General features: G+C 40.1%; 1 protein-coding gene across 1 annotated transcript in view; it reads left to right on the top strand.

Annotated features, from left to right (window-relative positions):
- EPB41L4A (erythrocyte membrane protein band 4.1 like 4A) overlaps positions 1 to 22,318 on the top strand; it is a 242,192-nt gene that overhangs the window by 182,559 nt on the left and 37,315 nt on the right. The window contains exons 14-16 of the mRNA XM_028102759.2: positions 11,011 to 11,101; positions 13,786 to 13,869; positions 14,859 to 14,969. Coding sequence (XP_027958560.1) covers positions 11,011 to 11,101; positions 13,786 to 13,869; positions 14,859 to 14,969 — 286 coding nt within the window. The remainder of the gene's footprint in view (positions 1 to 11,010; positions 11,102 to 13,785; positions 13,870 to 14,858; positions 14,970 to 22,318) is intronic.

Below are 22,318 nucleotides of genomic sequence, written 5' to 3'. Positions count from 1 at the left end.
TAGTCATATAAAAATAATAAAGTGGTTATTTTGTACTTACTAAACGCCAAGCACTGTGTTAAGCACTTTCTTTTACTTATTATTATCTTTTAATTTTTTTATTTTAAGTAGGCTCCACACCCAACGAGGGGCTTGAACTCACAACCCCGATATCAAGAGTTGCACGCTCCACCGCCTGAGCCAGGCACCCCAAGCACTTTCTGTAAATTATCTAATCCTCATATTCACTCTATAAGTAGTTGGTGATATCTCTATTTTATTGATGAGAAACCTGAGGCCCAGAGGGATTTGAAAACTTGTCCAGGCTCACACAGTCAGGGAAATTGGCAGAGCGAGAAACAAATGCAGGTTTGTCTGACTTCCAGTCTTGTGCCCTTAACCACTTTGTCAGACTAGAGGGGTAAAAGATGTACTCATATGTGGGCAGGATGTATCAAGTGTCATAGAGTGGAGCTCCGGAAGAGTGTAAGTGTCCAGTAGGATAATTTGCTTATGACTTATGGTGATCTGTGATGCTATTGTGAAGACAGTGGGTTTTGAAGGCTGGCTGGATTAGAGCAGATTTCAGGCTGAGTTATGCAGCAGCAGGTGGGGAAGGAGAGATAGAGGAGGACTTCCTTAAGGGTTGTGTGGATACAGACAGTTTTGATTCAATCACTTTTCAGATTCTCTTTCCTGACGGGCATGTGTCTGCCATAGTAGACTGCTGGCTTTTCTCTCCAGCCTCCCTTTTACCAATGGACCAGTTCCCATTGTCCAAAAGAAAGGCAGACCTTTTCCTCATCCAGAATGTGTTATACTGTTTTGTCCTTAAATGATAAAAACCTCCTAAGTTAGTGTCTGGAAACTAAACGGCCTTAATTATTAAGCAACACCTCCTTTTCTTTTTTAAGATTTATTTATTTATTTTAGAGAGAGAGTGTGTGCAGGAGTGGGGGGGCGGGGCAGAGGGAAAGAGAGAGAGGAAGCAGACACCCCACTGAGCGGGTAGCCTGATGGCACAGGGCTAGATCCCAGGACCCCAAGATCTTAGCTGAAACCAAGAGTCAGACACTCAACCCACTGAGCTCCCAGGTGCCCCAACGAGACCTCCTTTTCTAAGTCTTTTTCTCATTTTGACTTTGGACAAAATTGAAAGAGGACCCAACTGATTTGTCATCTGATAGAACATTTGAAATAATTTTAGATAATATATTGCTGCTAGACATATAAGTCATAGAATTTCTTTAAAGACATTGTGTTCATAACAGAGTACATGCAACTCTACTTATTTATGTGAACAAGATTTCTCAGCATTGAAATCTATCTAAAAAACAGGAATAGAATTATTGCTAAACTGTTTCACTTAGCACTAAAATTCTTCAATGCATTTAACCTATGTCATCATTGGGAAAACAAAACTACCTGTTCATCTCATTAAGAATTACTTTCTAATCCAAATCAAAACCTCAATGAGATATCACCTCACACCAGTCAGAATGGCTAAAATTAACAAGTCAGGAAATGACAGATGTTGGTGGGGTTGCAGAGAAAGGGGAACCCTCCTACACTGTTGGTGGGAATGCAAGCTGGTGCAGCCACTCTGGAAAACAGTATGGAGGTTCTTCAAAAAGTTGAAAATAGAGCTACCATACAATCTAGCAATTGCACTACTGGGTATTTACACCAAAGATACAAATGTAGGGATCCGAAGGGGTACATGCACCCCGATGTTTATAGCAGCAATGTCCACAATAGGCAACTGTGGAAAGAGCCAAGATGTCCATTGACAGATGAATGGATAAAGAAGATGTGGTGTACACACACACACACACACACACACACACACACACACACACACACACACACAATGGAATATTATGCAGCCATCAAAAAGAATGAAATCTTGCCACTTGCAACGACGTGGATGGAACTGGAGGGTATTATGCTGAGCAAAATAAGTCAATCAGAGGAAGACATGTATCATATGACCTCACTGATAAGAGGAATTCTTAATCTCAGGAAACTGAGGGTTGCTGGAGTGGTGGGTGGTGGGAGGGATGGGGTGGCTGGGTGATAGACATTGGGGAGGGTATGTGCTATGGTGAGCGCTGTGAATTGTGTAAGACTGTTGAATCACAGATCTGTACCTCTGAAACAAATAATATATGTTAAAAAAAGAAGAAGACAGCAGGAGGGGAAGAATGAAGGGGGGGAATTTGGAGGGGGAGACGAACCATGAGAGACTATGGACTCTGAAAAACAAACTGAGGGTTCTAGAGGGGAGGGGGTGGGGGGATGGGTTAGCCTGGTGATGGGTATTAAGGAGGGCACGTTCTGCGTGGAGCACTGGGTATTATATGCAAACAATGAATCATGGAACACTACATCAAAAACTAATGATGTATGGTGATTAACATAACATAATTCAAAAAAAGTAAAAAAAATTACTTTCTAATAAAAGTTTACTTTTTACTTGTAATAACTATTTACCAACATTAGTTTGATATGCTAATAATCTGTTAATAATTGTAATGACTTAGTTCAGAAGAAATGTTTAACACCTAGAGCTTTATGGTCATGGGAAATAAAACTTAAATTTATTTCTATTTTTTGTCACAGTGAAGTGAGATAGAGTGATGAATAGAACTTTCAAGTGTAAAACATGTATTACTCTGGGGTAAATTTTTCCAGAGAAGGTAGAATTGAAATGTAAATACAAGGAGAAAAAAGAATGCCATGAAATTTCCAAATGTAAACTCATTTCATCTAATTTTAAAATGGATGACTGTGGGTATCAAATTTCTATGGTATTTTATTACATTGGACACATTGAAGAGAGTCATGAAACAATTCCATTTTAAAGTGTCAATATTTACTATATGCTGCAAATGACATTCTTTGGTATTATTTAAACTTTCTTTTTAAAAGTGAAGTATACTTGACATACAATATCCTATTAGTTTCAGGTGTACGTCGCAGTAATTTGATATTTCTATACATTATGAAATGATCCCCATGATAAATCTAGTTACCATTTGTCACCATACAAAGTTGGAACTATTTAAACTTTTGATAGAAAACATTAGATATTACCTTAGAAACATGCACTGAGGCACAATAGCTTTTCACATTCTTTTAGTGAGTACTGGGTAAAAAGCTGAAAGAACATTAAGTTATTAAGGCCTCTTAGATATGAGCTTAACTATGGAAGCAGGAAAAAATAATTTTCCCAATTGTACCTTAGCTAAATTTTAAAGCTATTTTTATATACAATTATGTGTGCTTTGTATATATCTTATAGATTATTATGATTGCATCAAATAAAAACCTCTAAAGCAGGGGTCTAGCATACTCCTCTGAAACAGAACCAACTTCAGGTTAGAGATGGGACTGCCTGCACCACGTGAGATAAATTGTTTGGCAGAAGATGACTGGAGAAGTTTTGCTGTATGTTGTTCTATATTGCGTGGTCCTGTTGGAGGGGTTGGGGGAGTACAAGAGTACTGTCAGGGTAAGATGTGAGCGTTTACTCAACCTTGAATTGTGTCCTCCTATCACAGAAGAAAAACCTTGAATTGTGTCCTTTCCTTGAATTGTGTCCTCCTATCACAGAAGAAAAACTTGGTATTTAAGTGACTTGCCACCCCTCGATTCCAGCCAGTCATTCAGAGACAGGTGTTGTCATTGAGCCTATGGCTGCTGAAAGGAAAGATAGCGGCCCTCTGCTGCTGCCATGTCTGGCAGCCGCTCCACACACAGGAGCAGATCACAAGTTCTTCAGATAGAATCCTTTCATTCTACTCTGAGCACCTCAGGGAGTGAAGATGACTTCCCAGGCTCAGAAGTGCCTTTCTTGTTTTTGAACTTGGCATTCTGACTCACAAGGATGATGTCTGTGGCCACCTCTTTTAGTGTGTGCACCTTGGTAACTCTGCCAAAGGCATAGAGGATGCAGTGCCTTCTTTTCCACCCCACTCATGCTCCCAAGTTGATCGTTTTGGTTATGACGAAAGCATAGGGATCCAGGAGAATACTGGTTCGGGGAAGAAGAAATTGGGAGCAGACCAACCGGGGAAAGGATCTTTCATGTGTAGACCTATTTTCCTAGCATCTTTATAATTCACACCCAATTCTTTATAATCTGCCCTCCAGCTTTTTAACAGAAAGCCTTGTTTGATCTTGCAGTTGACATGTAGCAAAATCAGTTTCTTAAAAGTCTGTATATTTATGGTAACTGCTTAAATACCACCCTTGGGATGTTTGAATGCAGAAACTCTTAAGAAAAGTAGGGATCTTGGGGTCCCGGGGTATCTCAGTTGGTTAAGCATCCGACTCTTGATTTCATCTCAGGTCATGATCTCAGAGTCGTGAGATCAAGCCCTGCATCGGGCTCCATGCTGGGCATGGAGCCTGCTTAAGATTCTCTCTCTCCCTCTGCCCCTGCCCTTCCCCCACAAAAAAAAAAAAAAAAAAAAAAAAGAAAAAGGGAAAGCAGGGATCTGGCTGCCTGTTTTCAATGAATGGGCTGATGTCAGGCATTTGAACTTTAAAGAATTAGTCATTGGATACTGAAAAACTTATATTTTCCAAATTTTGTGTTTTGAGATTCAGTTTTGTTTTACCTAATTTAATGAGTGACTGTTCTGCCAAATTTTCCTGTTGGGCCATAATTTGTGGTATTAGAAAAATGTCTTATTTTCCTAACTTGCTATACGTTCTGACATTTTTTCTGTAGTACCCAGTCTAAAGTTGGTGAAACCAAGGCAAAATGATTTTGTACTGTCCGTGTGACAACTAGAACTAAGCTGTATTTCCAATTATTAGCTTGTTCTTAATTCACAAATAACACTTTTTTTCTGATAAATTGCACTGGGTTAGTAATATAAAATCAGGTTAGTTTTACTGAAACTTAGTACATAATTGTTGTGTTGGGAATGATTATAATCTGTCCTGATTACTTGTCTTAAGCATCAGATACAGGTTTTTTTTTTTAATTTAGATAAGAAAAAGTGACTAAATGGGATAAAATTTAACCTAAAAATTTACACATTTATCATATTTGAGAGTTCTTTTAATGAAAACATTTATATATTATAATCCTGCTTTACTTATTGGCTATTTGTCCTTTCCCTCATATAACCAAATAAGGGATTGTCACTTGCCAAATATATCTTCTTTCATTTAATGCCACATATTTATCCTCATGCCCACTCTGTAAATTAAAAGCATTGGCAACATTTAAATAATATCAAAAATTTAATTTAGGTTGACAGGTGTCAAATTGAGCTACAAATCTTGGGAGATGCCTAATACTATTTAAATGCAAAGTGTTTTTATAACTGAAAATCCATGTATATTCATCACCAAGTCTTGACATCACAGGGCTGACTTTTAAGAATTGCCTCCAGATCAAGTGGCTAAATAGATCCTGGGAAAGTTGATTTCTGTTTCTGACAGCCACTCTTCCTGAACTGAAGGCGAGGGTCATTTAAGGTGAGGCACTCAAACGTGAACAGAACCAAGCCACACAAAAGCCTGGTAGTGGTCTGATGCACACGGGCTGGAAGCATTTGCATATAGGATGTTGAAAATTAACAGGCAAGATACCATAGAGCATTAGATGCTGGCATTGCAGTCTTGTCTAAACTGTAGAGAATTGTGTGCACCCATATTAAGCTGTAGTGACTAACAGTCCAGAGACCAAAATGATCACGGGAGTTAGATTTGGCTCCTTAATAAACTATAGCAGTCCCCTGATCAGCTTACTCTTCCAAATGGGACTAGCTTCTTGAAATAAAGCCCATTGTCTTTTTAATGTGAACACTATGTATAATGAATTGGATGCTCCTAACTCTAAATGGTCTTGCTAGCATTAATATTTTATCTAAAATAAAATACAGATTTACAAGGAGCCTTAATAACCATATATCAATAAATGATTTCTGTTATAGATAATCTACAGCTGTCATTTAGAAGAATAGTGAGTATGGCAGAGGTAGCTTTCAAAACTCTTAAGAAGTAGCCTAGTCCTGTAGGATATGGCTACACGTCTTCTTTCTTGCATTTCCCATAGCTCTACATACAGACTTTTTTTGGGGGGACTTACTTTTGACACTTCTACAAAATAACATCATTATCTTGAATTTTCCCTCTTAGTGGAAAAAATAGAAACAAACACATCCCTTACAGTAGACCTTCATTGATTGATGCCTACCATGTGTAAAGCACTGTGCTAACAGTCATGGAGCAGTACAGTAATGTGTCCTTCATTTTACTAAGATTTTGAGGCCTAAACCTTTACTAATAATTAAAAAAATTAGTGTATATTTTATGAAATATATACATAATTCATATTTCTAGATATTTTAGATGGAAAACAACTGTTTGGCTTTATCTAAAAGAAAGAATTGCCCCAAATGGAGTGATTTATGTAGTGTAGGAAAATTGCTCTCAATATTTTATTTCTTGAAGTGGATAGTGGTTAAATAGCTGTTCATTTTATAATTGTTTAAACTGTTCATATCTATATGTTATATTCTTTTCTGGTGGTCCATTATAATTTACAGTGAAAAAGGAGTGAGGGGAAAAGATTTTTCCAACCTGAAAATATCTTCTAGAGCAGTGACTGAAATTCCATGGTGATCAGTTAATTATTTCAGTTAATATTTGGCTTCTCCTTTGCTTCTTTACAATGGAACTATTCTCTGGCCAGTAAGACATGAGAACGCAAGACTTTTAGTGTGATGGGTTTGTCAGATCACCTCTTCTCCATAGCCCAGGTATCTGAGCTAATGTACAAGGGATGTTTCTGAAAGGTGCTAGGATGGTGTGGGGGGAAAAAGGCTTGGAAAGGAAAACAGTAGTGTACATCAGCATCATGGAGAGTCAGGAAACCTCAATAATGGGGCGTCTGGGTGGCTCAGTCAGTTGTGTCTGACTTTGGCTCAGGTCATGACCCTGGGGTCCTGAGATTGAGCCGCATGTTGGATTCCCTGCTCAGTGGGGAGTCTGCTTCTCCCTCTCCCTCTGCCCCTCACCCCACTTATACTCTCTCTCTCACAAATAAATAAATAAAACCTTTAACAAAAAAAAGGAAACCTCAATAATGCATATCCATCTCTCTCACTTTGGCAGATTTCAGTAACCAACACAACCTAGCTTGACAGAATTGCTTACCTTTCTTCTCAAATGGTAGTGTGATAACATCTCACTAATTTGACCTAATTAGTTAAAATGCGGTATTTTAAAAGTATAGTTATTACTTTTTAAAAAAATTTTTTTAAAGATTTTATTTATTTATTTTAAAAATTTTTTTAAAGATTTTATTTATTTATTAGAATGACAGACAGAAAGCACGAGAGGGAAGAGGGTCAGAGGGAGAAGCAGACTCCCTGCTGAGCAGGGAGCCCGGTGTGGGACTCGATCCCGGGACTCCAGGATCATGACCTGAGCCGAAGGCAGTCGCTTAACCAACTGAGCCACCCAGGCGCCCTATAGTTATTACTTTTAAGTGCACTTTTTGCAACATAAAGAAAGCTAATAAATATTTCCTAATTAGGGCTTTTTCAGAACCCTACATCCACGAATAGAAAAGCCTAAGTTATAGTTAGCAAATGAGTGTTATATAAGGGTATCCTTTAGAAGTGCTCTCAGGAAGTTCATGCTTGTAAGTAGCTTTTCCCCCTGTAGTCTCTTTTCCTCATAACGTTTTTAAACCCCAGGCTTGTCCAGCTCACGTAGTTATAGAGAAGAGGAATACATATAAATAGATTTTTAGTTAGTAGTCCACTGTTTTGAATATAAAAGAACCGTGAATTAGATTGTATTACTGCCAATACCTTATTTATTTATGCTGTGTATATGAGAGTTATATGACTGTTAGTAAAATAGTCTTGACAGTCAAACAATTTATTTTTGAAGAAGCCCGGCTAAACTGTTTGAGTGTTTGAGAGACAGCGTGTATGTGGGGTTTTTTCCTGAAATTCTTTTGGAAAAACATCCATCTTGTGTTTCATCTCAAAGATAATAAGAAGGGAAAATGAAGGGGGGGATATCGGAGGGAGAGATGAGCCATGAGAGACGATGGACTCTGAGAAACACACTGAGGGTTCTAGAGGGGAGGGGGTGGGGGATGGGTTAGCCTGGTGATGGGTATTAAGGAGGGCACGTTCTGCATGGAGCACTGGGTGTTATACGCAAACAATGAATCATGGAACACTACGTCAAAATAAATAAATAAATAAATAAATAAATAAGTCCTTATTTGATTCCAATGAATCATGGAACACTACATCAAAATAAATAAATAAATAGGATGTTGTGAATAACCAGACATTGGTTTATTTAGAAAATATACATACATAGTTTGAAACTTTTCTATTTGAAAATATTCTTGGATTTGTCTGCCTGTTTATTAATTTTTTAGAAGATTCAGAGAGAAGGAAATGATGCAAAAGGGTTAAACACCCTCACTTTCTCTGAGGTGATCAGTTGTTAGAGTAAGAAAAGACTAATAATCAGTCTAAAGAGATGAAAAGTGAAGCGAACCTGGCCTTACTCTTAGGCTAGTCACAAAGGACTTTGGTCCACGTGATGCTCACCTTTACTCAGTGCTGCTTCCGTTGGTGTTACTGGCACTGGGTGTTGGGCTCTCCTGTGTTCCTTCCTCTCCTAGCCTGGAAAAACAGCCCCAGTTTAATATAGGTCCCTTCATTTACATTATGAATTAGTAATACCTACTGAAAATAATACCGCATTTAAAAATATTTATTAGGAACAATAAAAATATTAACGTTGGGGCACACCTACTGTCTAGAGCCCCAGTGAATTAATCCCTCCCGCCACTGCCCCATGGCCATCCCACATGGAGTTCCACAGCTGAGAAGCAGCTCCAGCCCAAATCTGTGCCTGCAACTTTGGGAATCTGCCTTTGGGATTGTTGTTAATGGTTATGGCAGAATAGACGATGACCAGCCACTGCCGATGTCCCATGGCACACAGGGTAGTTCAAGGGACTGGTTTTGTCCCATTCATCATAGCTGGTGACATTTTCTGTAGACTCCAAATGCTTTTCTAATGCTTGGATTCTGAATGTTGCTCCAACATGAATTTACCTTTAATGCCACATAGATCTTCAGGCTTACCTTTGCATCTCAGGATTCCAGAATAGGAACAAAATTCAGATATTAAATCCATTTCTTATTATGATAGTTTTAGGAGCTCTTCATTGAAACCACTGTTTGTTCTCTCTGTCCAAAGTGTATTCATTGGTGTTTATTTTTCCTGATGAGTCGTCAAACGTGCCTCCAAGTGTTCTGAAGAGGCTGTCTCTTCCAGTGGACCCTTAATTTACACTGACTTTTTTTTTTTAAAGATTTTATTTTGGGGGGCAGAGCATGAGCAGAGGGAGGGGCAGAGGGAGAAGCTGACTCCCTGCTGAACAGGGAACCCGACATAGCAACCCAGGACCCCTGGGATCATGACCTGAGCCGAAGGCAGACATTTAGCCTACTGAGCCACCCCGGCATCTCTATTTACACTGACTTTTGAACTGTTTGAGGGTGGGGTGCAGATGGCACATGGAAGGCCATGTATCATGGTGGTTTAGAACTTAAGTCTCTAGAGCTAGACTTCTGGGTTTCAAAGCTGGTCCCCTCACTCATGATCTGTGGGACCTTGGGAAAGGCCTGTTTTTCTTATTTTTAAAAATGGGGATAATATTAGTATCTACATTATATAGGATTATTTTGAAAATTATGTAAGTAAATAAAGTGCTTGGGACAGCACCTGACACATAGTAAGTGCTCAATAAATATTAGCTCTTAGTAATATTACAAACTCACCCCATGATTCAAAAACTGTAAGTGCTTAGTGGTGATTACATTTTGGATTGAAGGACTTGAACCCCGGACATGATTCTGCAAGATGCTGCTCTGTAAACACACCTGCATGTCACATAGAGTTAATTGAACAAGGACTTTGGGCATTCCCTTGCTGGTCTCCCTTGTACTTCCCAGAGTGAGGCGCACACCATTTGAGAAGAGTCATCATCAGTCCTCACGTGTCACCCCCGCAGGCTCATCAGCCTGTGTCCTGAGAATGGGATCCAGACTTCCTGGGTGGGCCTGGCTACTTATCTTTATTTGGAGCCTGATTTCCAACATTGTGTCTGCTGGGGGCTCCCTCTGCTGGTACATCTAGCATGGATGCAAATAAGTGGAATAGTAGCTTTTAAGCAGTTTTAGGCTTTTAGAGATGTTTGTATAAAAAAAAAACCCACACATTTGAGAACTTTTTTTTTTAACATGTGAGTGATAGAAATAACATCTCTATTACTCTTTTTTGCCGTTTGCATTATGATTTGGAATATTTTTGGTTTGATTTAGAATGGGGGCTATCATGGCATGCCAAAAAACAGTCATTTCTTCACCATAGTTATCAGGGCCTGATTATTAGGTCTTACATACCAATATATAGTACTAAATATTTTAGAATCCTGTTTTAACAGTCTAAAGAATATCCATGATATGGGGACTTAGTTAACTCTTAAAGTTTCAAAAGGGCCCATTTTCTTTTCTTTTTTTTTTTTTTAAGATTTTTATTTATTTGAGAGAGAGAATGAGATAGAGAGAGAGCATGAGAGGGGAGAGGGTCAGAGGGAGAAGCAGACTCCCCGCCGAGCAGGGAGCCCGATGCGGGACTCGATCCCGGGACTCCAGGATCATGACCCGAGCCGAAGGCAGTCGCCCAACCAACTGAGCCACCCAGGCGCCCCTAAAAGGGCCCATTTTCAAGTGTCATATCCTAGACCCCCTTGGACGTTGTTATGGTGAGGGCTTAGTACATGTCAGAGAATAGTACCTTAGATTTATTGGCTGATTCATTATTTATTTAGAATTATAATTTATCAATAAAATGTGCCATGATGTCCCTAAAGTTGCATTTTAAAATAACTTTTTGGTTTCTTTGTATTTTTTTTTCACCACTATCTCTTTTCTTCCATCTTTCCTTCCCCCTCTTTGCTGCTAGGATCAAACAGCATAAATCGGGTAACAGCAAATGTGGAAGATGGAGAAAATGAAGGAACGACTAAAATTATTGCACCTTCACCGATAAAAAGGTCAGTCGGTTAACTGAAAGAACACATGACGATATGCTGTCACAAAAATGCTTTTTCCTGTTGGCAAGGTGAAGAATCTTTTTACTTTGATAGTTAATACTTTTGATCAAAATAGTCTGTGAGCCAAAGAATACTTTAAAATGCCAGTGGAGGGGCGCCTGGGTTGCTTAGTCGTTAAGCGTCTGCCTTCGGCTCAGGTCATGATCCCAGGGTCCTGGGATCGAGCCCCACATTGGGCTCCCTGCTCTGCAGGAAGCCTGCTTCTCCCTCTCCCACTCCTCCTGCTTGTGTTCCCCCTCTCTTGCTGTCTCTCACTGTCTGTCAGATAAATAAATTAAAAAAAAAGATTGTCAGTGGAATATAAACAACAGGACCTGCCTCTCTCATTTGAAGGAAATGCTCCTGCTGCTGGCACAGCATGGTGAACTCACAGTCCGCGGTCTGCATTCTTGGCAGCGAAGGGAAAAATTCCACGTGATTGTTAAAATGGCATGATATCATGGACTTACTCAGAGGGACCTGTGACATAAAGTAGATGATATTCATGTTTAATGTACTGTGTTCATCACCGTGGTGCACTGAACTGTGGCCCTGGGAAGAGGGCTTATAGCATTTAGAGGCGCAGGGCTTCTGAAGTCAGTGATTGCATATGTATGAAGAGTTGTCATGGTCCTCTGCATCAATTTTCCCAGCAGCATTCCCCAGCGGAAAGGCTTTCTCTCAATATATGACATGGATTGTTCCCGTGAAAGATCAGCCTTGTTCTCTGCTAAGACACTGTTTCGGCGTCAGTTTTTCCTATCTCCAATTATGTTCACGGAACAGCATTTGAGAAATACAATGAGCAGCTTTCATCAGCTCACTTTGTCTACAGCGATAGCTCCCCACATCATGGAGAAGTCCAAGCAGTCAGAAATACGTGACCTTGACAGACGCCTTTGACCATCTGCTCCATCTTTTGTTAGTAAATAATGGTGTCTTCATTCAGCTGGATTGTGGCTACGTGGAGGAATACAGTTTATAATTTCCTAGCAAAAGAATTCTAAGATATGAGGATTCTCAGAGTTGTGGTGTTTTCCCCCAGGTTTTGCTTACATTTTCTTTTGTTTAGTTCGGGGACACTCCCTTTATGGATTCTCTTTGGGATGCCAGGCTCTTTGCCTTTGTAGACACTTTAGTTGACCGTGCTTGCCTCAGTCAGCCTCACAGCTGTGGATAGAGTGTCCGCTTAATCTGTATGTACAGGGTACGCTTATGGTAAGTCCAACATAAGAACAGTAATCTGCCATGAAATTCAGATCCCAAGCCTTTTTAGAATGTACAGAAGGAGTTCAGTCCCCTTTACAACTGCATTCTTGCTGATAGGACTGATACCTGAAGGGCCACCAGATTTTCCCACTCAAGTTCCAGACGAGAAATGGCGTCAGGAGTGAATGCAATTAATCAGCCACCCAGGATTTCCTTATTCTCTTTCGCCTGCTCTCCCATTTCCCCTTTCATCTCCCTACTGAATTTCTCAGTTTCCCTCTTCGCTTTCCCCTTTTTTCTTTCTGATTTATTAAACACACACACTTTGTACTGTTGTATTAAGTACCTACCGTATTTATTCTTCTCATGTCAAAAGTGAGATTTTACTTTGGGCATTTGATCTTCCAGAGATTATTTAAGTTTAATCAAAATAATGTATTGGTCAAAAAATAAAACCTACCTACTGTATGCTAATACAATGAATTAAGTGCCTATGTCAAATATATAACTTCTAGGTTTATATTGATTTCTGTATGGGTGCAGTAGGATACAAGTTTATTTCCTTTTTTGAAATGACCTTGTCATTTTTTTCCTCTCTTCTTTGTTGGCTGTTATAAAGAATCCTGCTATGACCTGCTATGACCATGTTCAAGGACATTTATATAGAGGATACCTCAAAAAGCCAGGGTTAAATGTGGATTAGAAGTTAAGTAACTCTATCTTTTCCTGAGGCTGAGACTCTGGGGATGTGAGAGGTGATACACCTCCCCTCCCTCAGTGGTGGCCCAAGGCTTCTGATGAGTCCTTTCCTCTCTGTCTCCCCTGTGTGTCTAAAACAATTTGTTGAGATTGAATAACAACTCAGTTATATTTACATTCTTAGGGCAGAAAGATGATACTAGGTCAGGAAATAGCGTTTGGAGGTCATTCTGATTTGGAAGGATGAAGCCAAGATATGGCGGAAGCTGGGGGCCAGGAAAGGTCGGTTTGGGTAGCCTGAACTTGTCCACAGCTGACCTACCTGCACAGATTTAGATCCAGAACTGAAAAGAGGGAGCCAGCCTCATGAGCCCTCATACCCCAGCTTTCCTTCCTTGTCAGCTTTCTTCTTTTCTTGCCTCAACCCTTGCCCTTGCTTCCTGTCCTGCAGGTGGACTCTCTTCAAAGTTTCCTAACAGTGGATGAGCTGGCTTTTGTTGACTTAAAGCAGTAATACCAGAAAAAAAGGTGGAGGGGGGCCCAAAAGTACTCGCTGGAGATGTGAATTGTTTTAGGCAGCCACTTCATATTCTGTTTGGAATGAGTCACGGGTATAAATAAAAACACATTTTAGAACATTTGTTGAACAATTTCACTGAAGAAGTAAATATGTGAGTTAACTTCCTTTTATTCTCCCGTTAATTTATTTTCCATGTTTTTTCTTTTTTAAATTAAAGCTTTAAGAAAGTAAAGAATGAAAATAGCCCTGATACGCAAGGAGGCAAATCTCACGCACCATGGCAAGAAAACGGCCCCCAGAGGTAAAGAGAATCATTGTTTTTCTAAAGGAGAACAGTAGAAATGGGATTAGTGATTGCAGCTCATTAAATAATGGAATCCAACTGCTTTGTGACTGGGTGTTACCAGCTATGGACAAGGCAGTCAGATTCCTAAATCAGCATGACGGAGAACTTTTGAAGTAGAAATCAGCAGGATGTATCCTAACGGGGAAACTTTCTCCTGGAAGACAGGAACGGAAACTATGCATTAAGACACTACCTGGAATGTCGTTATGATGGCTTAGAGTAAAGAGTGTGTTTTTGAACTCTAAATGACATATTAATGATAATCCCCTCTATTTTATAGTCCTTAAAAAACCGTACTTGAAAAGTGTATTTGAGGACTAATGATTCTTAGAAGAATTTTATTCACAAAAATATCCATATATTCAGTTTCTCTCTGTCCACAAATACCAAACCAGCAACACACCAGCATTATACCTTACTGGCTTTATGGTCGTGGTGATTCCAGGTACGATGACCCAGGGGTTCAAATTCTAACTCCGCCACTTCCTAGCTCCTTCGCTTGGGCTACTCAATTAAACATTCTGTATTTCCACTTTCTTTTCTGTTACATGGGCCTAATAATTGTACCTCAGTGCTTGTGGTTGTTAGGACGATTAGCTAGGATAAGGAATATAAAGCTTTTAGCTCAGTCAGTGCCTGGCATAGGGTCAGTTTGCCATAAATGCAAATTGTTATTATTACCATCAATTGTGTGTTCATTTCTTACCATTGAAGGCCAGTGAGACAGATCTATTCCTGAAAGATAATGACTCTTAACGATTTGACTTGCCAGATCTTACCTCCCTTTTCTTTCAGTAAATCTTGTCAGCAAAGAGAACTGTATGCCCATGATCCAGTATATCCCTGAGAGGGGGACACTTCTGTAGGTGGGGGCTGGGGTGTCTGCTCCTCCAGGGCCTCTGTGGGCATTTTTGATCTCGTTGACCCTTCCCCTTCTACTCCAGTGGACTCTATAACTCTCCCAATGACCGCGTGAAATCCCCGAAGTTCCCCTACACGCGCCGCCGAAACCCCTCCTGTGGGAGCGACGACTCCGTACAGCCAACGAGGAGGAGGTGAGCTCAACATAGGCCCTTGGTTTTTAATTTTCAACAGAAGCTCTGGGTCCCGGTCACATTTTTGTCACAAGTTATTCTCATAATGTCAAGACTGTCCTCCCAAGAATAACAGAAAGATTATGGTTTGTTTTTGTTTTTGTTTTTGTTTTTGAGATAAAATGAGCTAGGGATCCTGAAGCATTTCTCTTTAAACAGCCCAGGTTTCGGAGAATAATTTCATAAGGTACTGGTAGGAAACTTGCTTTCTGTACAGTAATTAAGACTGATAAGTTAAAAAATACACGCTATGTTATCTATTTTAACAATATGTATTATATAGTATGTATAATATGTTATATATAATATATATTAGTGATATAATTTAATAATATATTAGTGTTATATTTTTATGTATCAAAGATATTAAATGCTCTGACCTGAGAAGACACAATTACGTTTATAGGTAAATCTTAGCTGAGGCTTAGTATCCTGTTCTCCAGACTGATGTTGTTGCATACACTTGAGTAAAACCCCTTTCAAAACACAGGGAAAATGGATCCTGTTACATTTTACCCAGCAGGTCAGGTTGTTTTTGTGATTATATTTGCATGTACTTAATTTTTTTTTAAAAAGTCCATATCTAGAAGTTTTGGACTCTCTGAAAAGCAGTCTGGGCAATGTGACAGGTCCAAGAGAAGAAGACCTAGAAATGACCAGTGAAATTCATTTCATTCCTACTTCACAGACACTGTGTTTTACTTTGAGTACCTACATAATGGTATTTTGTGACTTTTGTAAGTATGAGAAGTTCATGTCATGTTCTCATAACCATCAAGATCACTGTGGATCAGGGAAACAAAAGCCCTTCTTTCTTCTCTGCCCTTATTGATACTTACTTGCTGGTCCATCCCTGGTTCATTTCCTTTGGCTTCTGTGTTTCCCAGAGTCTTGTTCCCCAGCTTTCTCAAACCAGGTCCAGCTTCACCGAAATCCTTTGATTGTTAGGGAGACAGGGGTCAACAACACCTTCACCTAGTAGGTCTGGAAAGGGGGAGCTAAATCGTGACCACCAGTGATTAGATAGAACAAAGGGATAATAGTTGACATTTATTATGTTCCAAGGACTGAGCAAAATTGCTTGCTATATATTATCTGATCCTCATAATAACCCTCTGGAAAATGGCATATATATCCCTCAGTCACTAGGCATTTCCAGCAGAGAGGGATTAAGGCAGGGAATTGCATGCAAGTTTGAGTAGCATTGAAGGAACTAAAGGCAGGGAGGTGCACCCTTAGATCTGGGTGCTCTACTGGCCCTGGACTGGCAGGATCAAAGCTATTTCTGCCTTGGAGCTGGCCTTCCTGAATCCATGCTTGCTGCCGACGTGGCTGTGGGCACCATCACTGTCGCAAATACTCTTGCTGCCACCGCCAGAGGGACCACCACCGTAGCTGATGCTGTGGGGCTCCTACTTCTCAGGAGAGCAAGACTGAATGCCACGGGTGTGTCAGAAGCAAAACTGGTCCCCTTCTCTCCTGCCTTCATATCTTAGCTGAGCACCTCTCTGAGTGGAACCCAGCTGGCAAAGGAGTCTGAGAAAATGTAGTTTTCAGGCTTCCAGTCTTGACAAAACAGGGGAGATTATAGGTGGGTTGGGATGGGGCTGCGTACCAGTGGAAGTTACTTGGCCTAGATGAGAAAACAGGGGCTAGGGGGCTGCAGGTAACTGTCCTTTGTGATTTGGATCCAGATCTTTTCATCTGTAAAAGGCAGGGATAATAAATCATCATTTAAATATAGAGCAGGGGGAAAGATTTCCTGCCCTCCCTATTAAGGATTCGTTCGACTTGGACAGCACTTAAAACCCAGGCAATACCGCAGGGAAATACTTTAAAGTGCATTTGTATGTGTATGTGTGTTGAGGGGGCATTGGGTAGTGGGAATCACTAAATATTTTAAGAATTTGGCACTGCATGATTATTGTTAAATAGGTTTTTATAGTTTTTCGTCCTTCATTACTAGTGTACTTTGACAGCATTCCCTAAATAATATAATTGCACATGTCGAGCAGATGGTCATTTTGATTTTAATATACTTGGAAATGAATTTATCAAGTTTTGCTAAAATATACCAAAATTTACATTAGTTTTTTCCCCCAACTAATTGCTTGAAATAGTTTGGAGCGTATACATTCTGAAATCTAGACTTCATGCCTTCTATATTGAGATACATATTTTTGTGTTGGCTTTCTGTGAAATACAGATGAGTAATTGTGGTGAGTGGATACAGGATCCTTTCTTTGGCACAGTCCAGGGGAAAGACTGTTTTGATTTATAGGGAAGAGAATCTTTTTGTCTGAGTAGCCGTAGAGCCTTCTGTCTGGTTATGTGTACCACTTGAAAGGTCTTTTATTGGGCATGAGTGTTTTGAGGAGACTAGCCATTGCTACATGCTCGCAAAGAAGAGCTAAAGCTCGTTCTTCATTCCTTTCTACTGTCAATGCCCTCTGAATGTCCCTGTCCTTGTCAGTCTTGCTTTATCTTCACAGATATTTACCTTGCCCCCGAGCACAAATCCCTGCATGGCTAGAGTAACTCTGACATTTAAAACAGATTTGTCAACACCATGAAAGAATCTCAAGGACTTAAATTTAATAATAGGAAATTCTATTTTGTAATGGATGCCAGAATAACATGTTTTGCAAAAGATAACAAAATTTTATATTTTGCCAGTTGTTTGTCATTAGATGGGTACATCTTTCAAATTCTGGCTGAGTTTAGAACACTGGTCCTTAACCTTTTTGGGTGACAGAACTCTGAGAATCTGATGAAAGGTCGGATCATTCCTTAGGGGGGAAAGTATATAATTAAATAAACATACACACTTTCATATAATTTCATGGTTCATGGAGACCCTGAAGCCTGCTTGTTTTAAACATTCCTGTTCTAGAAAAAGCCAGCCAGCCTACTTTCTGATTGTACAGTTTATTTTCACCCTTACCCATCTTTACACTCAGAAATGTCTATTGAGTGCCTACTTTATGCAGGCCCTGTGTTAAACAGCACTAGAGAAAGTCCCTGCCCTTTGGGAGTTTACAGTTTGTTGGGGAAGAAATACATGAATCATACAAACGCATGTGCACTTATGACTTTTATATATTCTTGGAGAGAGTTATGTGGTGCTTAGGGGAATTAAAAAAAAAAACTTTATCGAAACCTAACATGCATACAGAAAAGCACACGTGTCCTAAGAATAACTGCTTGATAACTTTTATCATACAAATATCTGTATTACCAGCACCATGATGGGAAGTTTTGCTGCATTGCTGAGTCAAGGAGGTCAGGGAAAGGTTCTCAGAGGCTAGATGCTTGAGCTGGAATTTGAGACAAGAACAGGCAAAGAGAGGTGAAGGAGCTAGCAAGTGCAGAGGCCTTAGGGTGGAAGGGAGTGGGGAATAAATGAGTCCAGAGAGAAACACCTCATAGGACACCTGAGGATTTGGGTTGTTAGGCCCAGTCGTTTTTAGAAGGGCGGTCACAAGATCACATTTGTACTCTGTAAAGATGAGCCTTACTGTCCTGTGGAGAAAAGGTTGAAGAGAGCAGTAGGGGAAAGAGAGAGCCAGCCAGCAGACTACCATGCAAGTCCTGGCAAAGGCTAATGGGAGCTCGGGCCAAGGTGGTGATGTAGAGATTTAAGGAAGTGGATATTTTGAGACCTGTTGGCAGGTAAAATCAATAGGGCTGGGAGGTTTGATATGACAGGTGAAGGAGTAACTGATGTCAAGAATGAAAGCCAGGCTTGAAGTGTGATGCACTGAAATAATAATCACTGGGACGTTACAAGCTTGAAAGGGATGATTGTGAGTGGTTTTTGATCGATTGCATTTGTGGAATCTTTGAGAAGTCCAAGTGCAGGATCCACATGGATTGTTGGATATAAGTCTGGAGATAGATTGGCTATTGGCTAAAATTTAAATTTCTTAAAGATGTAAATTGAAATATGAAACAGAGATGAGACTCTCTAGGTAGACAGCAGAGATAGAATGCAAAGACCAAGCCAATGACAGAGCTGGGAGAAACTCCAGCATTTATTTGGCTTGGTTGAAGAGAATTACGTTCAGAGGAAATTACTTTTAGAGAAAAGAGACAGAGACATTTTGGCCACAGGAAAAATCTAGAGTGAAAATCTGCTTATGAAAGAGCTCCCTTTCTTCTTCATTCCCAGAACACTAGAAGCCAGATATGTATCTCCCAAGCATGAGATCAGAGAATCTCACTGTAAGAAAGACAGATATAAGAGAGAAGACATACAGATACCAACTTTCAAAGTATCCACCAGTGAAATAGTTGAGACTGCCCACATCACTTTGTTCCACATTGCAGTGAAGCCATCAGTTAACATTCTTTGCACCATCCAGAGGGTTTCAGTCCTTTTAGTGCCTAATTCTTAAATATGAAGAGAGAGCCGTAATCACTTGGCATTTGACGATAGCTTCTGTTTGGACAGACAGAGACTGAAACAGACAATGAGCAGTGGGTGTGTGTGCATGTGTGTACTCACAGGAAATAGAGACAATATAAGAAAAATGTCTTAAAGGTATAATTATCGTTTTTTAAAAAAGATTTTATTTATTTATTTTATTTTTTGAAAAGATTTTATTTATTTATTTGACAGAGACACAGCGAGAGAGGGAACACAAGCAGGGAGAGTGGGAGAGGGAGAAGCAGGCTTCCTGCAGAGCAGGGAGCCCAATGCGGGGCTCGATCCCAGGACTCTGGGATCATGATCTGAGCCGAAGGCAGATGCTTAATGACTGAGCCAGCCAGACGCCCCTAAAAAAGACTATTTCTTTGAGAGAGCGAGAGAGCACGTGAGAGCACGAGCTGGGGGGAGGGGCAGAGGGAGAGGGAGAAGCAGACTCCCTGCTGAGCAGGGAACCCCATGCAGGGCTCAATCCCAGGACTCTGGGATCATGACCTGAGCCGGAGGCAGATGCTTAACTGACTGAGCCACCCAGGCACTCCCAAAGTATAATTATCTTGAGAAAAAAATTTGATATCAAAAGAGAAGAACAAGTAGGAATTCTTAGACTTCAAATTCCTGTAGCAGAATTTAAAATAATTAGTAGAAGGTTTGGAAGATAAAGTTAAGGAAATCATCCCCAAAGTAGAACAAAAATAAAACAGATATATGGAACATAAGGATAAACAATTATCAAGCCTGGATATCAAACATTTGAGTAGTGAAATTTCCAAGGGAAAAAAAATGCAGAAGAGGAAACTGTTAAAGAAGTAGTACAAGAAAATATGCCAAACTGAATGATCAGACGTTATAGAGAAAAGCTATGGAGCATTTGGTGTAATAGACTGGAAAATTAGATCCAGACCAAGATCCAGTATCATTAAATTTCAGAACATTATAGGTTAAGAGAGAATTTTTAAAACTTCCAGGAAGGGAGGAATATGAGAGAGAAAAAGTTCATGCACAAATGTTGACAAATCAGGATGGTGGCATTGGGCTCCTTAACAGCAATGTCAGAGAAAGAAAGTAAGCATTGCCTTCAAAACGCTGAGGGGAGATTCTTTTCAATTTCGGATTCCAAGCCCAGAAAACTATAATTACGTGTGTCAAAGGTGTTTTGAGAAATTCCAGCTCTCAAAAGAAAAGGTACCTGCCATGCAGACTTTCTCTGTTAACAACTAGAAGATACGTTCCTCCAAAACCAAGGCAAGCAGTCATGAGAACTGGAAATATGGGATTCATCTTACAAAGAAGCAGAAGGAGTTCCCTAGATCATGGTGAAGGGAGTAATCAAAGTGACATTTGTACAGCAGTACTAGGGAACAGATTATCTAGATGTGAGCAGGAGGGCACAGGGCTCCAGGGAAGATGTTAGCAGAACTTAACCTAATTATTCACCCATCTCAGGAGGATTTTTGCAGCTCTCAGAGTTTTGATGAAGAATTAGTGATAAAACAAGGAAAACTAAGCAACCTATAGGTACATAGAAAACTAGGCAATTATTATCTTTAAGAAAATTGTAAAACCTATACAAGAATGGAATTGTATTCCTTCAACACTGTAGAGATCATCTGTGAACAATATATAATTATATTTATACCAGGTAAAAAATATTGAAAAATTTGGTGTAAGGACAGAGACCTATCAATGTTATGTTGTTTGATGTAAGTATGTTTGTGAAGTGGGGGAACGTATGTCGTGATGATGGCATGAAAGAGCCATGTCTGCCCAACCAGTGTGAAGGCACATATGATAAAGTGTAAAGAAACAGAGACGGGCTTGGGCACCTCTCTCAAGAAGTTTGGTGCTTTGAAAGAGAGAGGAGAGACTGGGAAAAAAATGAAGGGGGATATGGAGTCAAGCAGACGTGTGTGTGTTTATTTTTTTTTTTTTAAGATTTTATCAATTTATTTGAGAGTGAGAGAGCACAAGCGGTGGGGAGGGGCAAAGGGAGAGGGAGAAGCAGGCTCTCTGCAGCCCATTTAGGGCTCGATGCCAGGACCCCGAGATCATGACCTGAGGCAAAGGCAGACGTTTAACTGACTGAGCCACCCAGGCGCCCCATACATGCGTGTGTTTAAATAGTAGAAACTTGATAACGTGAAAAGCTGGTAAGAGAATTTTCCATATGGACAAGTTGAATATATCTGAGAGGTAGGAGGGTAGTTACTGAAAGTCATTGAGAAGATAAGAGGTGATGGGACCCAGACAACACAGGTGGAGGGACTAACCTTAGTTGTAAGGACAGATCTGTAAATAACACAGAAGGAGTTGTAGGCAAGTGCTATTTTTGGTAACAGGAAGATGAAAGAGTTGCCATCTGATGGCTACTTTTTCTTTGGAAGGAGAGAACAAAGTCCGCTGCTGATGCAGAGGGACCGGTTTATCAGAGGGTTGCAAGGTAAAAAGAGTTTGAAACTGCTTTGCAGAGAGAGAGAGAGAGTACTTAGATCAGAGAAAGGTGGGGAGATGTTGTGGATTCAGGGAGTGGGGGGAAAGTTTGTGAACATGAGTTTGTAGTATAACTGTGTCCTTCTGTTGTAACTCCCTCCAGCACCAGTCAGCCAGCTGTTGAAGACTGGCTCAGAAAACCTGGATATTTTGATTTACCCATACGTGGGATCTTGCCAGAAATACTGAACCAAAAACAGAGAATTGGAGGAAGTTTTGAGTACTGGCATACATGTTGTCAAAATGATGGAAAACTCAGTGGAGTCAGGGAGGAAATGAAGAAAGGCCAAGAGGAGCAGATGGGAAGTAGCAAGGTCGATGAACAAATAGTTCTATTGAGGTCAAAGAAAGTAGAAGGGAAGTCATGAAAATGAGCAATAATAATTAGAGC

Source organism: Eumetopias jubatus, unplaced genomic scaffold (assembly GCF_037043125.1).
Source record: "Eumetopias jubatus isolate StellerSeaLion01/CBP00866 unplaced genomic scaffold, mEumJub1_p1.0 scaffold_5, whole genome shotgun sequence".
NCBI lineage: Eukaryota > Metazoa > Chordata > Mammalia > Carnivora > Otariidae > Eumetopias > Eumetopias jubatus.
Note: the sequence above shows the minus strand (reverse complement) of the source record. Positions and strands in the feature narration are given on the sequence as shown.